At 49.4% G+C, this 20,326-nt stretch overlaps 1 protein-coding gene across 1 annotated transcript; it reads right to left on the reverse strand.

The window, feature by feature from the left end:
- Positions 1–1,074: 1,074 nt before the first annotated feature.
- Positions 1,075–19,923, reverse strand: LGALS3 (galectin 3). Its single transcript, XM_050952734.1, has 6 exons — positions 19,758–19,923; positions 8,928–8,949; positions 6,843–7,217; positions 5,938–6,026; positions 3,501–3,669; positions 1,075–1,366 (listed from the first exon to the last, which is right to left on the reverse strand). Exons 2-6 carry the CDS (start codon positions 8,943–8,945, stop codon positions 1,211–1,213), a joined length of 807 nt encoding a protein of 268 aa, XP_050808691.1. The 5' UTR covers positions 8,946–8,949; positions 19,758–19,923; the 3' UTR covers positions 1,075–1,210.
- Positions 19,924–20,326: the final 403 nt, after the last annotated feature.

Consider the following 20,326-nt stretch of genomic DNA (forward strand, 5'->3'; position numbering starts at 1 on the left):
CCTGAGTTTCTCCCAGCTGAATGTAACTTATTAGGAATCTAGTGCCCCACATAATATTCTTACTGTTCAGTTCACTACATACCAGCTATACTACCAGTTTTCCATGCTGCTGCTTGGTGTAGTAGTGTCTAGTCAGAAGATTCCCCTTCCTGGAAAATCCTCTCCACTTAAAGGAATTCATGTTTAACTAGCTCGTAGTATGGAGTAGCTGAAAGGAGCCAGGACCTCATTATCCTAAGTGGAAGAATTAATCAAGTTTTCAACTTAGTTTTTATTCCATGTTTTGTAAACTAGGTTACTATTGAACCTCATGCTTTTCCTATATTAAGTGTAACCTGTCTCGTTCTCTCAGCCTCAGCTTGTCAGAGAAGATGGACCATTAGAAGGAGGATATCTGCATTTTTTTTTTTTTTTTTTTTCCAAATAAGCTAGGTCAGGCTGGACTGCTGCAACTTTTAATTAACTTTTATCTTCAACTTTAAGACTTACCATTTAAATTTCATTAGTTTTAAATGCTGCAGGAGTAGATAAAATTAGTTTTTGGACATGCTTAAGCTTTTAGCTTGTCTGAAAAGGTCTTTCCAGATTTGATTTTTTTTTTCTTTTTTGCCCAATAGCTGCAATTCTAGAGTAACTTTTCTTAAGCCTAATTTATTCCTAATATCTTCAGCTAACGGGGGTGAGTGGAGAGCCGTATTGTGCTTTACCTGGCCAAAACATTGCAGTCCATCTTGCAGTAGGCTTCCTTCTAAATTGAGTTCAAGTAGGGGGTTGGTGAATGCTCCAGTTATGCTTCCTGTAGAAGCAAAGAAAGTGGACCTGGCTGTTTGTTTTTACTCTTGGGACCAATGGTCACATGCATCAGGCTGTTCTCCCACTGAGGTCCTCATTTCTCTGGGTGGGCCCAGGCCAAAGCTCTAGTTCATCTGTTCTGTCCTTTGGTAGACACCCCTTCTGGCCTTTAATATGCATTACCTAAATTCTTGCCATATTTAAACTTTGGTGGCTTGCTAGGAAAGCTTTTTGTACCCATTTTCTGATACTCTTTTTAAATAACATGGAAGCAAATTTCACTTCTAGTACAAGTATTTTTATTAAGTTTATTGTACAAAGGATAAATGAAGCCAGCAATTTTTTTTAAGGCTAACTGCTATTCAAGAAATGGCAGGAGTATGTTTCTTGGGGTGAAGGTTGCACTACAAAACCCCACTCATATCATAGCAGGTGTAACGCTGGTGAGAGAGATGTCCCCACCAATGCTGAGTGTGGTGATTTCATTCAGGTTCTTCAGCCGGTAGTTGAACTGCAGCAAGTGAGCATCATTGACAGCTACCTTGAAATGATCTGTCTCACACAGAATGTGGATCTGAAAAATGTGAGCAAACAGATGAGTTTAACATTGCATTTGTTTCAGGGACTAGGTCTCAGGCTAGAGGGACTAGGGCCACTGTTCTGAATCAAGCCTAGGCTAATACCATTGTCACACTGGCATCTGCTAGCAGTGCATGTGAAACAAGTTGGCAGTGGAAGGGTAATGGCCATTTTTTTTTTTTTTTTGCAATAGACAATTTGCCTTTCTGCTGCCATTCCACTGACCAAAGACTCAGATTAAAGTATCCCTCAGGAGCCATCCTCCCTCCAAAGCTGGTGGGGAAGCTTTGCGGTGAGGCTGACATCCATGCTGTGCCAGTTCCGTGGACGGAGGACCTCGCTGTCAAGCTCTGATACCTTTCACAAGCACTTAATCCTGCATCTCTTCCCTAACTGAAGCCAAGTGTTTGTTCAGTCCCTTCTCCCTTATAAGGACTAGTTCAGTAACACTTGAGTCTTGTCCGCCACCTCTACCACTGCATGCTATCCTGGGAGTTAGTTCCCTGGTAAAGCCCAGGCTCCCTTGTAAAATGGTCAAGAATATGTAGCAGTCCAGACACCTGCTCAACAACCTGCTGTTTTACTTGCCTGGGTCGAGCAGAGCTTTGCAAGGCTGTTTTAAACATTGAGCAAGCAGGGGCCCTGGAGCCTGTAACTCTACTTCCATACGTTCCAGTAGTGATGTGTAAACTGGGGAGCTGTTTCACCAGCCAGGGAAGGGAAAAAAATACTCCAAGCTTCAGGGCTTGTTTTTTTTATCCACCAAACCACCACACTCCAAGCACAAATCAATGGTAACAGGCCATTTGCTTCCTATAGTAGAGACTTTTCCCTGTGGTAGCTAGCCAGGTGGGGTGAAGGCACACCCCTTTGGTACTCTGCTCCAGCCCCTGTGTGAGCAGCAAGGATCTGCTAACCCTTGAGAGGCTGCAGCACATTTACCTTGTCAGCCTGGCTTTGACCAAACACTAAACCAGGGATCGGTTACCTCTGACACGTGGCTTGCCAGGGTAAGCAGCCTGGTGGGCCAGGCCAGTTTGTTTACCTGCTGTGTCCCCAGGTTCAGCTGATTGCGGTTCCCACTGGCTGTAGTTCGCTATTCCAGGCCAATGGGGGCTGCAGGAAGGGTGGCCAGCACATCCGTCAGCCCACATCGCTTCCCGCAACCCCCATTGGCCTGGAATGGCAAACCGCGGCCAGTGGGAGCCCCGATTGGCTGATCCTGGGGACGCAGCAAGTAAACAAACCTGCCCGGCCTGCCAGGCTGCTTGCCCTGGCAAGCCATATGCCAAAGTTTGCCAATCCCTGCACTCAAGTGTTCTGTAGAAAGGGTTCCTTGACAAGCAGTTTTCTGCATCAGCTGGCTTTCCCTGTGGTCTGCTGGGAGACCTCCCTGATCTGCACCATCAGGCTATGATTACAGCCCAATTAGTAACTCTTAAAGAGAGGCAACATGAATGGGGGGCGGGGGGAGTTTTGAGGGAGTAAAAGCTATGCCCTGAGCCTTGGCAGGAGCAGTTGAGAAAGTTAGGGAACGGTCACATTTTATAAAGTTGCTAATTAAGGTAAGACCCACCTTAACATGCCCCTTACTAAAGCAGGTTTCTTTATAATCAGACTCACTGGACTTTCTCCTTTGTGCAATCAGCAAAGCCTTTGCTCCATGGCCCTTGGCTTGTCCTCTATGGCCAGCCCTGGCTGGTAAGGACCCATATCTGCCACACTGCACCACAGAGCAGCTACTGCTATTGCATTTACACAGTCTTGGCATCAGAAGGAATGTAACGCACATGTGGCTTTTGAATTTAGTGCTGTTGAAAGGTACCAGCATGACAGCCCTGGCATTTAAGGCCTCTGTTCACCAAAACAGACAATAGCCAGGTGAGCCTCCCAGGGCTGCTGGAAGGACCACCTGTAGGGCTGAAAGGGCAGCTTCTTGTTTATGCCCATTCGCCTAGATTGCTAAAGACAAGGGCCAGTTCATACCACGGTGGTGCCCTTTTTGCAACGGGGCACTGAAGTCAGTGAACATTCCTGTCCAGTATATGGTATTTAGGCATGGATATTTAGAAAATACACATTTAAAGTTTGTGTTCCACCAGGCCTGCTGGGTAAAGTTTAGTTTATACCTTAAAAGGTTTGCCAGCTCCAAATGGAAACCTGGGAGCGGTTCTCTCCTCCTTTCCCCAGTTATTCTGAATCATTGAGTTACAGACAATGACTGGTGTGTTCTCCTCGGTGAAGCGGGGATTAAAGTGGAAGGCAATGTCATGCCCTTTCTTGAAATCCAGTGAAAATCTGCAAGAGATAGATAACTTCTCTTTCCACAACCCCTGAACTGTATTGCCGCACAGCTCGTAGGCTATTTCCTACAGCGGTCACCTTTAGTCGCAGAAAGCAGAGGAGTAAGTCAAGTTTTATGGTTGTAATGAAACACACAGCCCGGGTTCCTGCTTTCACTGACTTAGCATGTCAGCAACTCCCTGTGTGTCTAGGGTGGCCAGGTGTCCCAACTTTATAGGGACAGTCCTGATTTTTGGGTCTTTTTCTTGTATAGGCTCCAGTTGCCCCACACCCCCGTCCCAATTTTTCACATTTGCTGTCTGGTCACCTTATGTGTGCTGTGACAGACCCAGGCCAGTGGGGTACAGCAGTCTGGTAGAGGGCAAATATACTGGTCACTGGATGAGTTGTTTTCTGTTCCCTGAGTGACCAGAGCAGGGGCTGCACTAGAGTAATCAGGAACCTGCTAGAACCAATTAAGGCAGACAGGCTGATTAGAACACCTGCAGCCAATCAAGGCAGGCTAATCAGGGCACCTGGGTTTAAAAAGAAGCTCACTCCAGTCAGGGAGGGGAGAGCCAGACGAGAGGAAGTGTGTGTGAGGAGCTGGGAGCAAGAGGCACAAGGACCTGAGTGTGAGAGGCTGTGCTGCTAGAGGATTGAGGAACACAAGTGTTATCAGACACCAGGAGGAAGGTCCTGTGGTGAGGATAAAGAAGGTGTTTGGAGAAGGCCATAGCGAAGTAGCCTAGGGAGTTGTAACTGTCATGCAGCTGTTACAGGAGGCACTATAGACAGCTGCAATCCACAGGGCCCTGGGCTGGAACCTGGAGTAGCGGGCGGGCCAAGGTTCCCCCCAAACCTCCCAACTCCTGATCAGACACAGGAAAAGTTGACCCAGACTGTGGGGAAGATCACTGAGGTGAGCAAACTCTGCCAATAAGCACAGGACCCACCAAGGTAGAGGAGGAACTTTGTCACAGTGTCTAAAATTACAAACACAGCACACTACAAACTGCACTCTGACTGGCTGACTGTTCCTGCCCCATACTCATGGCTTCCCCTGTGAACCCCTCATCTGAATGGCTGCTTCTATAGCACCTTCCACAGGCCAGTTTGCATGTATAAGGGACAGTTTGAGAAACTTCTGCTTAATAAAAGGACATACTGGGCAATTCATCAGGAAGCAGATGCTGCTTGGGAGAGCACCTGGCTGCAGCAGCAGCGGGCTGCCTCCCGCCCAGGGTTGGCTTCCACAGCAGCTGAGCAAGCTGGAACTTCCCCCTTCCCACCCATCAGGCTCAGAGTAATCTCCTGTCCCCAGATGCTAAGCCTGGGCCTCTCTGATCTGATCAGCCTGTCCAGTGGGGTTACTCCCGCGTGCTGCCCTGGTGTCTGTGTGATGCTCCCAGTGTGGTGTTAGGGGAGCCGCTCTGGGGCACAAAGGTCAAGTGGAGCTTTGTTCACACCAAACTCTAGTGCAAATTCAATTACTACACCCCCTGCTTCGCCACCGTTAACCAAAATCCAGCTGGAGAAGGCTTTAGCCGCAGCTAAAAATACAGTTCCACTCTGTCAAGTATCAGAGGGGTAGCCGTGTTAGTCTGGATCTGTAAAAGCAGGAGAGTCCTGTGGCACCTTATAGACTAACAGACGTTTTGGAGCATGAGCTTTCGTGGGTGAATACCCACTTCATTGGATGCATGCATCTTCCAGTGGCGCAGTACGTCCCCCTGGCTGAGGGACAGATGCATGCATCCAACGAAGTGGGTATTCACCCACGAAAGCTCATGCTCCAAAACGTCTGTTAGTCTATAAGGTGCCACAAGATTCTTTGCTGCTTTTACAGTTCCACTCTGAATTGTCATAGCAACACCTTCGATCCCCTGGGGTGCGTCGACAGGTCCGACCTGTGCCTTTAGGCACCACCTTGGGCACGGGCTGTCGTGTGAGCTGCACCCATCCAGGAGTAGCCGTGGACACCTCAGAGGCTCAGTCGTCCATCCCTGCCCAGAGTGGGACAGTAATTCAAGGCTGGCCTGTACCAGCAGGAAATAGTGGCAGCCCTTATGCTGGCTCCCACATCAGTGAGGACAGAGACACGGTTGTACCCATGCCCCATCCCTGATGGAAGCGACCAGCACCCAGTGACGACTGCACCCTCACACACACGCCCCCGCCAGCTGTCCAGTGGGTTCTACCTCCCCTTTCTGCTCCCACATGGGGGCGCAGAGCAAAGCACAATCTAGCCCATTGGACACCCACTGCCCCGGCTCACTTTACCTTTTGGGGTTTGGATTCACCATCCCCACGATGGTGATCAAGAAGCGAGGCACGAGGCCGGTGTGCAAGGGCAGGTCAAAGGGGACTCTCTGTGAAAGAACATGGATGTTTCATCAGCAAGAAGCAGACTCGCAGCCAACATTTAAAACCACATATATAAAAATACACAGACAAATCCTAAGGTCTCATAACTTGATAGTGATCAGAGGAACACAACAGGCTCCTCAGGAGACTGCTAGACACCCGGCTGTCTGACCCACGCAGGAAAACTACCCCTGAGCCCCTCTTGCCCCTCCCTAGCGTTAAAGGGACACTGACTAAAGACTTCTCAGTTACTGGTGCTTTACAATATAAATGTAGCTGGGAGCTAATGACTTAAGATCTCTGTCAAGGAAACAAGTTTGCCTGGAACAAAAGGGCATAACTGATATTTTCTGGGAAGTTTGTTTTAGATATTGCAATAGTGGATTGTTCCTCAGGAATGAAAATGTTCAGGAACAATTTAGATGCAAGGTGACAACAAGGAGTGTGGTATTTTTCAGAGCGATCAGTTTCTTCCAGCAAGATCCCAGCTCTGTAACATCTCCTTACTCACCATGAAGGACCAGGGATGCACACTGGCACGTTCACCTTCCAGGCAGTAACACTAGCACTCTAAAGGGCGGGTGACAGCACTATGGGCCTGATCCTGTAGGGGGCTGAGTACTCTCAATGCCTATGGATGCTGGTAGACAGGGGGGCACTTTGCACCTTCCAGGAAAGATTCTGCACCTTGCAAGATTGAGCCACAAGTGCTCCGGTTCCTAATTCATACTCTGTCTACTGCACTCTTGGTCAGCCAGGTCCTTCCTGTTCTCAACCTATCAGACACTGCAGATTGTTTGAGAAAATTATATAGCTGTCACCAGTGGCGCAGTAGGTCCCCCTGGCTGAGGGACAGATCCAAATCCAGGTCCAAATTGTGGTGCAGTAGGAGGTGCTCCAGATCCACTTGGGGGTTGTCCAGGGGCAGGTGGTGCTCCAGGATAGGCCCCCGGTGCTCCAGGATAGGCCCCCGGTGCTCCAGGGTAGGCTCCCGGCGCTCCAGGGTAGGCCCCTGGCGCTCCAGGGTAGGCTCCCGGTGCTCCAGGATAGGCCCCTGGGGCTCCAGGATAGGCCCCCGGCGCTCCAGGATAGGCTCCAGGACCAGCAGGTTGATTTCCCCAGGGACCAGCAGGCCAGCCTTGGTTTGGAGGAGCATTTGGGTTTGTGTTACCGGCTCCAGATAAAGCATCAGATAACTGGAAGGAAGATAAAACATCATCAGTATGCTACCATTGCATCCTGCCAGCCAACGTGAGTCTGTTTTGATTCCTTACATGCTTGTGTCTCTTGGTGCTTTATGGGGAGAGAGGACAGGCAGAGACCAGAACATCGAACAGCAGGGTCATTATCATTCTACTTCTTGTCCAGGAGAGAGGGTTTGGAATGTGTTTCACAAACTACAGGATCTGGCCTGTCACTGGACAGAGCCTTGAGGTCCAGAGTGGGATTGGGGAGAGAGCCCTAGAGAGGTTAGAAAGAAGGGGACATTGGCTTGGAGTACAGGCTACTCTGGAGTGTCTCTATATGACCCAAAGACTTTGGATGCCAACTGGCAGAGGGCTCAGGGATCCCCTGGGTTCGCCAAAATAAAGACACGTAAGGTCTCTAATGAAAAATCTGTGGCACACTGGTTATCATCATCATCATGGGATGTATGTATGGAACATGTGAAGAGTTACACATATGCAGTAAATTATGCTTTCTAGGCAGTGTCCCTTGAGGCAAATTTCTCCAGACAGGAAGAGGAGATGTTTATCTCCCTGCTGGACCATTGTGTGTCTTACAGTAGAAGTCTATTAACACACTGAGTCAAATGCTAATGAAGAGGTTGTGGAGACTTCAGAAGGAAATTAAGAGGAAGAGGCAAATTGAGGAGGGATCCCGGTTTTCAGATGAATCTCAAAAGATCTGTTATGGTATATTTGATGGGGGAGGGTGCAGAAAGATGCTCTGGCAGCCTTCAATCTGTGAAGGCACATTGCCAACAGGCTTGACCTTTTGAAACGGGATTTCAGCCATCCTGGCTGAAAACAGTGGGAAAAGGACTTGGAGTTAAGCTATCCTGAGACAGGAAAAGTCTTGTGAGTTAAGTTTAACTAGATTGCATGTTATAATTTTGTTTAATATGTAACCATTTATTACCAATATTCTTAGTTATTATCCGCTCTTCGATGATAAACTTGTTTTCACTATAAATATATCTAAGCGCTGTGTTTTCAGCAGATTGATGATCCAGAGTTGAATCTTGTAAGCTGGCATGTGCTATTCCCTTGGGAGTAGAGGACCTGAGAGTTCTGTGAGTGATCAGTGGATCAGGGACTGGGCACTTCAGAGGGACCCACCATGAGGATTCGGGGGCTGCTAATCTGTCCAGAGAACACAAGGCCTGCAGAGACCTGGAAGGCAGCTTGTGTTGCAAGAGGCCAATGGAATCAGGGAGCTGATCCAGAGTAGGCACAGACAAGACTCCCTCCCGCTAAGGGCAGGTGGTAGCAAGGGGCTTCACAACCCTGGGAAGCACCACGCTCTAGCAAGCTGCAGTGTGTTGTGTTTATGGTAATAAACGTACAATTGAAAGCCAGAATAATGGCCACGAGCCTGGTCCCACTCCCAATGACACCAATGAAAATCTTCCCATTGAAGTCAGTGAGAGCAGGGATAGTGCACACAACCCTAAATATTCATGAGCAGCCAGTGATTTTGGATGCCCAACCTGAGATGTGGAGGACGGATTATTTCAGCACTAAATGTACAGATTAAGAGCTGAATTTAGTTTTGAGGAGTTTTATACAGCTTAGAAAAGATGAGGAAATCTAGCTTCCACAGAAACCATACGCTTTAGTACAAGGCAACATCGTTTATAATGCTCAAAGATCATGAATTTTCTTTAAAAAGTCAGGACTTACAGAAAAACCGTCTGCCATTTTCCTGAAACAAAGACAAAGGAGACAGTTAATACTTATTTTCCCCACATTCCATCTACAAGATACAGATCTCAGCATTGCATTTTTAAAAGTCACACAAGTTTATATTTAATATGTCCTGAAGAATCTATCCCCTATGTCTTGCTTGCCAATTTTCACCTCAAAGCATTGCTATTTCCAGAGAGAATGTCTCTTACCTACCCCAAGGACTAATGACATCTATACGAAACATTGTTAGATAAATATTAAATGGGGAGATAGCAGTACCATACTAGATGTTACACTGCTGTACCTGGACTGATGTTTAAAATTAGTGCCCCTTTATTTAGACAATGTTGTTATTCTCTATATTAGACTTTAATGGGAAGGAGGCTAATCATCACTGGAATCTTCAGTGCTCAAGACTGCAATTTAAATGGGGAGTTGCTACATTGTGAGATATGCATGCAAGGGCCATTATCTTGGCAAGGGCTTTGCTGTATGGGACTTGAATCAATACAGTTATCTTTCCTGGAGAGATGGACACCAATCTGAAGTGTATCATCTGTGGGGGCTTAAAATCCAGTTAAAGAAATACTGTTTAAACACATAGCAGTCATGTACAGCAGCTTATTCAGTTATACAAGTCCTGATTCAGCACATCCTTAAACACCAGAGTAATCCCAATGATCTCAGAATTAAGCACATGTATATTGCTGAATCAGGGCCACAGTAAGAGAACAAGCATGGCTGAATTTCTGTCTTTCCAATAGAGGTGAGTCCTTTTAATTAATGGATCTCCCAGATCGACAGTATGAAAAAAATCTGAGAGGCTGTAATATCTGTGTTTCTATTGGCTGTCATTTCCCAAATAACTATAATTTGCACTTGAGATGATTTTTGTACTGACAGTTTCATTCCTCTTGTAGAAGTGGAGTACAACCAGTGCTGTAGCCAGGGAGATACAGCGCTGTGCCTTGCCAGTGTGGATGGTGAGTGAGTTACAGTGCTGTAAAGCCACCACCAGCGTTGTAACTCTCCAGTGTAGCCAAGCCCTTACTGAATCTTTGTTAGATAACAAGATTTCAGCCTTTCCACAAACTGTGTTCTGATTTATTTATGCATTTTTTGAATGGCTGCCAGTTCTGATAAAGTGTAAAGCCAGTTCCAATATCTGTGCCATTGGTGGAAGTCCAGAGTAACGCCCCTGAAGTCAAGGAAGTGACTCTGGCTATACATCACTGTTACAGAAATCAGAACCTGGCCCTGTGCAGTGTATAAGTAGCAAAAGATAGAGCTGCACGTACAGTAGTCAGCTTTAGGTTCTTCTTTTTGTCAAATACTTTTCATCACAATGTTTTCCTCCGGCCATAGCAGTTGGAAACAGATTCGTATCAGTAAGTGGTAACACACAGTTATAGTTGCAGACATAAATAGCATCGAAGCTCCATATTCAGTCTGCAAATAAGGACACGTCAAGTTTGTTATCTTTGCAAATCAAGACTTCTGCCAAATTGAAAACTCAATCGGAAAAAGGAAAGAGAAGCCCCACTGACTCTGTTCTTCCTGCTTGCCGGAATGAAGATTTTGCAACCCAAGATTTGCTAGCACTCTAATTATTATTTCTGTAGTGCTGCAGGGATGAGGGACACTTTACAGTCACATAGCAAGACAAAGTCTCTGCCTGGAGGAATTGCAACTGGTTTAAACCAGTACGGACAAGCAAGGTTCAGGAACCGGAGCAAACAGCATGTGAGAGAAATTCAGCATCCTGCATTAGGCAGAACGGAATGCAGCACGCTCCAGCTGTGAGCTGTAGAAGATGGTTTGTGTCAATGAAGTGGGCAGATCAGCTTGGTGCAATAAGAAGGTGCCGTTTTATTTCATTCTTTCCCCTGACTGTAGCTGCATTTTAAGTCTCACGACGGCTTGTTTCAATAATTCAGACGCATAACAAGTTTTCATCTACATTTGTCACGTGAGTGGTTGTGACTCTCATCCTAGGAGACACAAGTACAAACCTCAGAGACTATTCACCTCCCATCCCCCACCACAGTGGATGTTTCGACATACTTAAAAAAAAAATAAAAAAGGCAGCCCAAAGTTTCTGGAGCAAAAACCACAAACTACGTAATGGATTTATTTTTTATTATTATTTTTTTTAAAGTTCAGGGATATCTCCATAGTAACCTCGCTTGGTAAAATGCCTGGCTGATCTGTGTAGCCTTCAGCTAAGGCGTGGCACAAATATGAGTCAGGACTTCACTTATTTTGATCAACGGCTCTCAGATGGAGTAGGATTCTCCTTCCATCACTAATAAAGAAAGGACAGTGGCAGAGCCAGGAATAAATGTAGGTCCTTTGAGTCCCAGGCCAGTGCTCTAGCCACTAGGATACACTGCCTCTCTAGCAGTATACTAGCTGCAAAATTCCCACTGACTTTAGCGAGAGCCCTTAAGTTGTTAATACAGCAACAGTCATCACTGTACGTCCCTGCAACTCAAAACTGCACCTGCTCTTTAGGTGAACAATTCTACCAAAGGGAACCAAAATCGGGCTCTAAACATGATTTGGGCTCTAACCACGACTAACACTGAGGCCAGCAAAGGAAAAAATTACATTTACCCAGCAACAGAAACAGTTACACTGGCACTGAGCTGGGACAGAGAACGTCTTTGCTAGCTGCTTGGCTGAACTGCACGAACATCCTCTGCCATAAGCAGGAATCACTGCAACGCAGCTAGTAACGTGGGGGCAGTTATTCTGTTTGGTTCTGACCAGAGGTGAAAGTAAGCCGGTACAGTCCAATTCGGCGTACCGGCAAGAGCCAGTACACCATGCCAGACTGCACCGGCTTCCACACCTGGATTAAAAGGGCTCTGGGCTCCCCGCGTCAGCGGGGAGCTCCGAGCTCTTTAAATCCCGCCCGCGGCTCCGGTGGATGGGCTGGGGCCGGGATTTAAAGGGCTCGGAGCTCCCCACAGCTGCCTTTAAATCCCAGCTGGAGCTGCAGTGGGGATTTAAAGGACCCTGAGCTCTGCGGTGGCTGGAGCCCCGAGCCCTTTAATTTGCCTGTGAGCCCTGGAGGCTCCCAGCCACCTCTACAGCTGGGAGCCCCGGGTTGATTCCCAGCCACAGCCGGTGCCCCAGGGCCTTTAAAACTTCAGAGGCCCCACCTTTTCCGGATGAGGCCACGCCCCCCTCAGGACTCCAGCAGTACAGGTAAATCCTGTAAGTTACTTTCACCCCTGGTCCTGACTGTCTTTTTGTTCTGTGTTTGGACAGCACCTAGCACACTGAGGTCCTGGTCCTTGACCAGGGCTCCTAGGTGCTATGTAACACACTGCTCCCAGAAGCAATGGCATGTCCATCCCCCCAGTTCCTACGTGTAGGGGCAGCCAGGGGTTCCGCACACTGCCCCTGCCCCAAGCACCACCCCTGCAACTCCCATTGGCCTGAAACCCGCAGCCAATGGGAGCTGCGGGGGCAGCACCTGCAGACGGGGCAGCATGCAGAGCTGACTGGCTGCCCCTCTGCATAGGAGCCGGAGAGGGGATATACTGCTGCTTCCGGGAGCTACTGGAGGAAAGCAGCCGGAGCCCTCCAAACCCGTCGGTCCCAGCCCGGAGCACCCTCCTGCACCCCCAACCTCTCATTCTCAGCCCCACCCCAGAGCCTGCACCCCCAGTCAGAACCCCCTCCCTGCATCCCAACCCTCTTCCCCAGCTCGGAACCACCTCCCATACCTTGAACTCCTCATTTTTGGCCCTACCCCAAAGCCTGCACTCCCAGCTGGAGCCCTCACCCCCTCCCGCACCCCAACCCCCAATTTCATGAGCATTCATGGCCCATCATACAATTTCCAAACCCAGATGTAGCCCTCGGGCCAAAAAGTTTCCCCACCCCTGCAGTAGACCCTCACCGCACATGCCTTGAAGATTGCAGTAACTCTGATTTCCCCTCACCAGAAACGGATCCCATCACCATATCCAACCAAAGGAGAGTTGATCATTATGCAAGTCAGTGTTTAAGAGTATTACCATTACGGCCACAATCCTACAACTCATTGAACAGGAGAGCCTCCATGTCTCAGTGTGCATACACCAGGATCTGCAATGTTTGCACACTCACAGATGCTAGAAATTCACCATGCAAAACACATTTAAATGCATTAATTCAATCAACTGGAAGCACAAGTGTGTGTGCAAAAATTGTCCTATGAGCAACACAATTATTGATCTGTATTATGGGAAGTACCTGGAAGATCCAACTGATATCAGGCGGCCCCTTGTGCTAGGGGCTGTACACAAACCTAGGGTGGGTCTACGCTAGAATAATGAGGACATTTGGACCTGCTCTGGGAAGGCTAGGGATGTTGCAATGCAGCCACACGAGGACGGGTTGTGAGTAAGTGGAGGTTAGTTAACACACTCCAACCTAACCTCAACCCACTTTTCTAGCATAGAGAAGCCCACAGCGAGAGAATTCCTATTTGGAACCATTTACAATCAAAACAGCTAAGAGAGACAAAAGAGGAGAGGGGAAACTGAGGCCCGAGGGGGGGTGGGGAGAAGTGACTTGGCCACAGTCACACAGGATGTCTGGTTCCTTTGGGACGAGCTGCTCTGCCAGCAGACAAGATGATGGGACAGCAGCCTCAGAACGAGGCGGGAACGTCAGAGCTGCAGTGGAGCAGAACCCAGTAGCATAGCTGATTCAGAATGGGGTTCCCCTTTCGTTCAGCATGGACACACAGCATGGACATCCAGAGGCTCTCAGTATAGCTCGGGGGCAAACCACTGATGGAACGAAGGAGAAACGACAACTCCTTCCGCTGGTTAAAAGCACAGGCCAAAGCACTACTGAAAGGGGACCAAACTATTTAGGTCCCAATTTCTTCCCCTCCCCCTGGCCTGGAGGTTTGCAGGAAGCTCTCCAGCTCTGCTGTGTTGTTGTTGAGATTGGAAGACTTCTCCCACTGCACACTGCAAGTTACAACACAGAGCCCGAGGTGAGTTCTCAAGCTACTAGACAGCCAGCTTGCAGGTCGAGTCTGCCGGGTGGCACTGTTAATGCAGCCCAGGTGGCATTTGTCTGTCTGCCCCGTGCCAGGCTAAACTGGCAAAGCTGGGGGTGGTGTTTTGTCTCTGACGAATCAATACTGCGAGGCCTGTATGTGAGATCCAAAGCCCACTGAAGTCAACGCAAGCCCTTTGGGCCCTATCGTGCATTGCGAGGTGTCAAGCGACCGCTGGCTGCGTTAGTAAATAGTAAACTCTTCCTAAAATCAGTGAGGATTCCATGTGCAGATGATTGGGGCCTTACATTTTGTATGTCAACTGGGAGGGTTGAAGGGGGGGAAGGGAAGAGTCTCAGAAAAAGGGGAACAGCAGTGGAACAAGATTCCAATGCTGAGAGGCATCATCTTAATGATGCCACTGGAGATCTGGCCCATCTGCTACACAGATTATGAAAATGTTTGCCCTTATCAGTACTGCCAACCTGAGTGTTCTTAAACCAATGATCAGGGCCCCCTAAAATCAAGACACTTTTTTTTTAATCTTAATTTTTAAGATAAATATTCCTTTTTGGGTCTTTGTATTTGCCATCTGCTTTTTGCATCTTTAGTATTCACATTTTTAGGATTTTCTCTGCAGCTGTGAGGGCGAGAACAGGGGTGGCCAACCTGGGGCTCCGGAGCCCCATGCAGCTCTTCAGAAATTAATATGCGGCTCCTTGTACCGGCACAAACTCCAGGGCTGGAGCTACAGGCACCAACTTTCCATGGTGCCGGGGGGGTGCTCATTGCTCAGCCCCTGGCTCTGCCACAGGCCCTGCCCCCACTCCACCCCTTCCCACCCCCTCCTCTGAGCCTGCAGTGCCCTCACTCCTCCCCGCAGAGCCTCCTGCACACCACAAAACAGCTGATCAGGAGGTGCGGGGAGCAAGCGGGAGGCACTGATCAGTGGGGCTGCTGGTGGGTGGGAGGCACTGGCAGCGGGGTGGGGGAGCTGACGGGGCGCTGCTGATATATTACTGTGGCTCTTTGTCAATGTACATTGGTAAATTCTGGCTCCTTCTCAGGCTCAGGTTAGCAGCCCCTGGGCTAGAAGCTTCCTGTTTCAAATGGAATCCAATTCTCACATATCACGTGACTCCCAGAGCTGGGGCTTTAGGCAGAGATACCAAATATCCTGAAACTTGCGATAAAGCTGAGAGAGTTGGCAACATCCCTTCCTCATGCTCTGTGAAAACCAACAACTCCTCACATCTCATCGCTGCAGGAATGTTTTGTTTGATATTTGAACCTAGCTCTGCATAGATAATAATGTTTTGTCAGCAAAGGCTGTTGTAGTTTTCAGAGCCATGGCGAAAGCTGTAATTAACCCTTGGGTTTCAATGCGCCATGAGCTAGGTGCCATCAAAGGATTGTCTCAAAAGCACCAGGAATCCTGTGGTAATAGAGCCCCACCCCCACAGATGGCTCTGCATCAATTCCACCATCAGCACCCCTGGCCATCTCGGCACTCCCTCCTCCCGCTGCATGCTGTGACAAGCAGCTGCCACTCTGCTCTTTGGCTACCTAGCACAGCTGCTGCTGCAGGAAACAGAATGGCCCTTTGAGATCCCTCACCCTGCGGGCTGCTTTCCCACCCACCCACTGCTCCAGCTCTGTGTGTACATGCACGCACCCAAGGGAGAGTGAAGATTCAGAAGCACCAGAATTAAAGAAGTCACATGACAATGTTCATTAGCACCACTTCTTCCACTCACAGCTCCCCCCAAATCTCCCCTCGCGGCCTGACCCTTTCCATGCTGGGCATCAGACCTTTGTGTTTTGGAAAGTTTGAGGTGAACCCAATCACTGAATTGCACAACCCCAGCTGCCCCGCAGCATGCCCGCCCGCCCGCCTGCCTGCCTCCATTTTCACAAAAGAGAATTCAGTACAAAACCCTTGCTTAATACAGCAGTCAGGCTGCAATGAACACAGGAATGCCAGGAAATAAAATTATCAGCATTCCTGGCATGCTCAGAGTGTTTATCACTATCTAAGTTGCTACTTACTATAAGGTACCTGCAACGTGGGCAAGTTAACATGGATTTAAGAACCTTTTAAATCCCCAGCTTGTGTGCTTACATCCGGGGTGTTACACTAGCAAAGGTCTTCAATTTTAGGACACACGCATTAGTTTCCAGTCTGTGTCTTCGGGCATGAATTCTCAGCGTGGGTGGGCATGACCACCCTGCCAGGAGGGATTCCAGCTAGAGGACAGGGGATCGCAGGGTTGAAAGGGGGACCCCAGTATGGAAAAAGCTGAGAACCACCATCCTAAGCTACACATCTCACAACCAAACATAAACATGAATATAAATGTTCAATCCTGCTCCTACGGAGAGTCACAGAAATTTGGCCATTTTAATATTCCTGAATCTCATCAGCTAAAAGGCTTGTGTAGCTATACGGAGTGGAGGAGAGGAAAAGCAGAGAGGGACGGGGACACACACACACACACACACACACACACACACACACACACACACACACACACACACACACACACACACACACACACACACACACACACACACACACACACACACACACACAAAATTTCCAAGCAACGCAAAGCATAAGGGCACCATTCATTACTACAACAGATTTAACTGAAGTGTTGACGCTGCATGTAACTGCCAGAAACCACAGCCAGGTGGCTGGTTCCTCATGCTATTCATTTGTGCTACTCACACTCCCACAAGCGGGGGACCAAAGAGGGGGAAACATAGGATTTACATTCGCCCCACAGAACGGCCCAATAGTTTAGCTGAGAGGCAGATTCCATGCACTAGACACAGGGCCCGGACTGATTCTAATTCTGTCACAGGCTCTGTGCCTCAGTTTCCCCATGTGAGAAATAGGGGGAGAGGATATAATAATAGGAGATATCCTATCTCCTAGAACTGGAAAGGACCAAAGATAATCAAGTCCAGCCCCCTGCCTTCACCAGCAGGACAAAGTACTGATTTTGCCCCAGATTCCTAAGTGGTCCCCTCAGGGATTGAACTCACAACCCTGGGTTTAGCAAGCCAATGCTCAAACCACTGAACTATCCCTTCCCTCTCTCCCCTGAGGGGCAGCTGGGCAGCACTCTGGGGATCCCTCAGCAGCTGGAGGCTCAGTGGGGGCTACTGCTGGCTGAACAGCAGCACAAGCGACATCCCACTTGGGCAGGGGCTGCCTTCGCTGAGGGGCAGGGTGAGGACCAGGGCGGACCCCAGCGCCAGCCAGAACCTCCCCAGACAGGACCCCAGCCCCATGGCGGGCAGCCCCCACTTTCCCACCAGTGCCCCCAGGACAGCTCCTGGGCAGAAGGCGGGCACCTCCCCGCGGAGCAGGGACCGCCCCGCCCGGCTCGCAGCCTGGCCCTGCCCCGTTCACTTGCTGGAAGGATATTGGTCCCGTAGAAATGTGCTACTTACGGCGTATGGAGCATGAGTTAGACACCCTCAAGTCAAGAAATGGTAACGAATAAATGAGATTTTTTTTTGTGCCTCTTTGTTCCTGAGCCTGTAGGGTGCAGTAAGGCCAGTTCAAATGCCTTGAGCCTAAACACCGGAATGAAACGTAGGCTACCCTCATACTCCCAAACATTTCATATACCTAAGGCCGTACCTACAGTTTAAGTGTGGATTAACTCACGTTATGTCACCATCGAGTCACTATGGTTACTATGTCACTTGTATTTTCCATGTATTTTGTATGTATGCTCTGTATTTTGGGAGGCTTTGGTTTGGCAGTGTATGCTGGGTACCAAACAAGTCAGACAGGGGTGGTTGTGGCCAGGGGATCAAACTTCTTTTAACGCATAAACGTATACATAATGTTTACACCTTTTTTTCTCAGGGCCGCCCAGAGGATTCAGGGAGTCTGGGGCAAAGCAATTTCGGGGACCCCTTCCATAAAAAAAAGTTGCAATACTATAGAATACTATATTCTCATGGGGGCCCCTGCAGGGTCCGGGGCCTGGGGCAAATTGCCCCATTTGCCCACCCCTCTGGGTGGCCCTGTTTCTTCTAAACCCACCAACCTGCCTGGCCCTCCTCACTGTCTGCCATCTCGCACAGACTCATGGAGCTTGCACGGCTCTGCACTATTGTCATGAGCGTTTGCACCCAAAGGTGCATGTTCCTTGTATGTTTGCTGATCTGCAAACATACATGTGGGGTGTGACATTCTACTCTACATTCTTTATGAAAAGATGCTTATGATATGGATACGACATAGCCAATATAGACCTTATGCAAGAAGGCTGTTGACTGTGTTTATCCAACCTGTATGCACGTGAGACTGCTCTCTGTAGGAATCAGCTACAACTATGAAACTCAAGTATCAGAGGGGTAGCCGTGTTAGTCTGGATCTGTAAAAGCAGCAAAGAATCCTGTGGCACCTTATAGACTAACAGACGTTTTGGAGCATGAGCTTTCGTGGGTGAATACCCACTTCCTCAGATGCTGCATCTGACGAAGTGGGTTTTCACCCACGAAAGCTCATACTCCAAAACGTCTGTTAGTCTATAAGATGCCTCAGGACTCTTTGCAACTATGAAACTGCAAACTAGGGATGTGCTGCTACCAGGAGCACTGCAATGTGATGAAGCTAATTCCTACAGGCAGCAGTTTCTCACACACACACAAGTATGAAACTGGAAACTATAGGGATGTGTTGCTGCCTGCAATTGAATTAGCTTCGTCACATTGCAGTGCTACAGGGATCACATCCCTATAGTTTGCAGTTTCATACACTCAGGTCTGTGTGTGAAAATGCTGCCTGTAGGCCGGTGCTACCCTCAGCAGGGAAAGGTCAAACTTTGCTAAAAAGGGTATTTGAGGCATTCTCACATGTAAAACCAACCTGATCGCTTTCTTTAACAGTGTAACAAGCCTAATGACCTTCTCATAAACCAACTATGGAAATGAAGCCTAGATGGACATAACGCCCAATAAACCGGGCATAGCAATGCCATGGGGATATGTTTCTAGTCAAAATCTTAACGACAGAGAAGGGCATAGGATTGAGAGAAGGGCACAGAAATTCGATAACAGTTTTCAAGCACGTACAAAGAAAGCAGCATCTTTTTACAGAAGCTGCTTCTTACAATCGATGCGTGGCACTACCTGCAGCAGATGGCACATTTCTACACGCAGCAATTTCACACAGAAGACAGTGTAAGAAACTGCGACCTGTCGGCACTTGCTACAGCGGGGAGCAGCTTTATACAACAGCAGCGTCTACAGCCTCAGGACGCGCTGCCGGTAGCGCACGCCTACGGGAGCAGTACCCTTCACCACGCCGGATCGGCTCCTGCCCCGCAACCGCTGGAAGATGCGGAGCCGGAGCCCGGCGCGGGGAGCGCCCGTCCCGGAGCCCGGGGCCAGCGAGAGACTTTGTGGAGCCTCCCTGGGAGCAGGTGGGGGGGCGAAGACACCAGATCGGTGCGGGAAAGCGGCCGCCCCGCCGGCCGGGGGGCGGGAGGGACGGATCGCCGCCCCCTGCCTGCAGCTCTCTGCTGGGGCAGGAAAAGGGGGGACCCGCCGCAGGAGCAGCAGAGGCGGACGGGCTGAGAAAGCTGAACCTTGTCCACACGAGCCACTGGCGCCCTGCAGGGCTGGGATCTGGCGCCTGCAGCGTGTTCCCGGGGTGCTGGGGTTCCAGTGTAGACACCAGGCTGCAGAGCGGGCACTGGACGGATAATCCACAACGAGGGGCAGAAGCAGGACCCCCGGCGCCTCTGTGGTGGGGACAAGGGCTGAGGACGCTGTTCCGCTTCCCTTACCTTAGGAGGAGCGACACCCCCAAGCCTGCGCGTCCCTCTCCTCTCTGGACGTCTCCCTCCCCTGGAGGAGCCAAAGCAGCGAGCGCTTGGAGACGGGGCAGGGCTCAGCCTCCCATGGCCCAGGGGGTGGAGCGTGGAGCAGAAGGTGGGACACGGGGAAGGCCCCAAACCAGGGACTCCAACAAATGATCAAGGGAGGAAACCGCCCTGCTGCTGCTATGGGAGTGAGTCCTTCCTGCCCTGAAGTGCCGCCAACTTCATGTGCGGGTTGGTTGCTGGGGGTGTGGAGAACGGTCAGCCCCCAAAGGGAGGGGTTGGGGGGCTTGAAATGGGGGCTGCCCCTCGGCCTGAAGGGCACTGGAGAAAAAGGCCTGGCTGGGGCATGGAGGGACTCTCCAGTGTGGGGAGTTTTCCTTCCCCACTGTTCATTAAGCGTTTGTGTGAGATAGGTGTTAATGAACAAGCCCCCATGTTTTAAACAGAGTGAATAAAAATCAGTTTCCCTCCGAATTAATGGGCTCCACCTTCCAGGGTAGCTGTGGGCTTCTCTTCCTATCCAGCTGGAGAAC

Source organism: Gopherus flavomarginatus, chromosome 5, assembly GCF_025201925.1.
Source record: "Gopherus flavomarginatus isolate rGopFla2 chromosome 5, rGopFla2.mat.asm, whole genome shotgun sequence".
Classification (NCBI taxonomy): Eukaryota; Metazoa; Chordata; order Testudines; family Testudinidae; genus Gopherus; species Gopherus flavomarginatus.

What these genes read in the sequence shown, in the direction of transcription:
- LGALS3 (XM_050952734.1), bottom strand. An exon ending in GTGAATCCAAACCCCAAAAG is followed by an intron (nt 3,670 to 5,937) that starts GTAAAGTGAGCC and finishes TATCTCTTGCAG; the next exon opens with ATTTTCACTGGATTTCAAGA. An exon ending in GAGCTGGCAAACCTTTTAAG is followed by an intron (nt 1,367 to 3,500) that starts GTATAAACTAAA and finishes CACATTTTTCAG; the next exon opens with ATCCACATTCTGTGTGAGAC.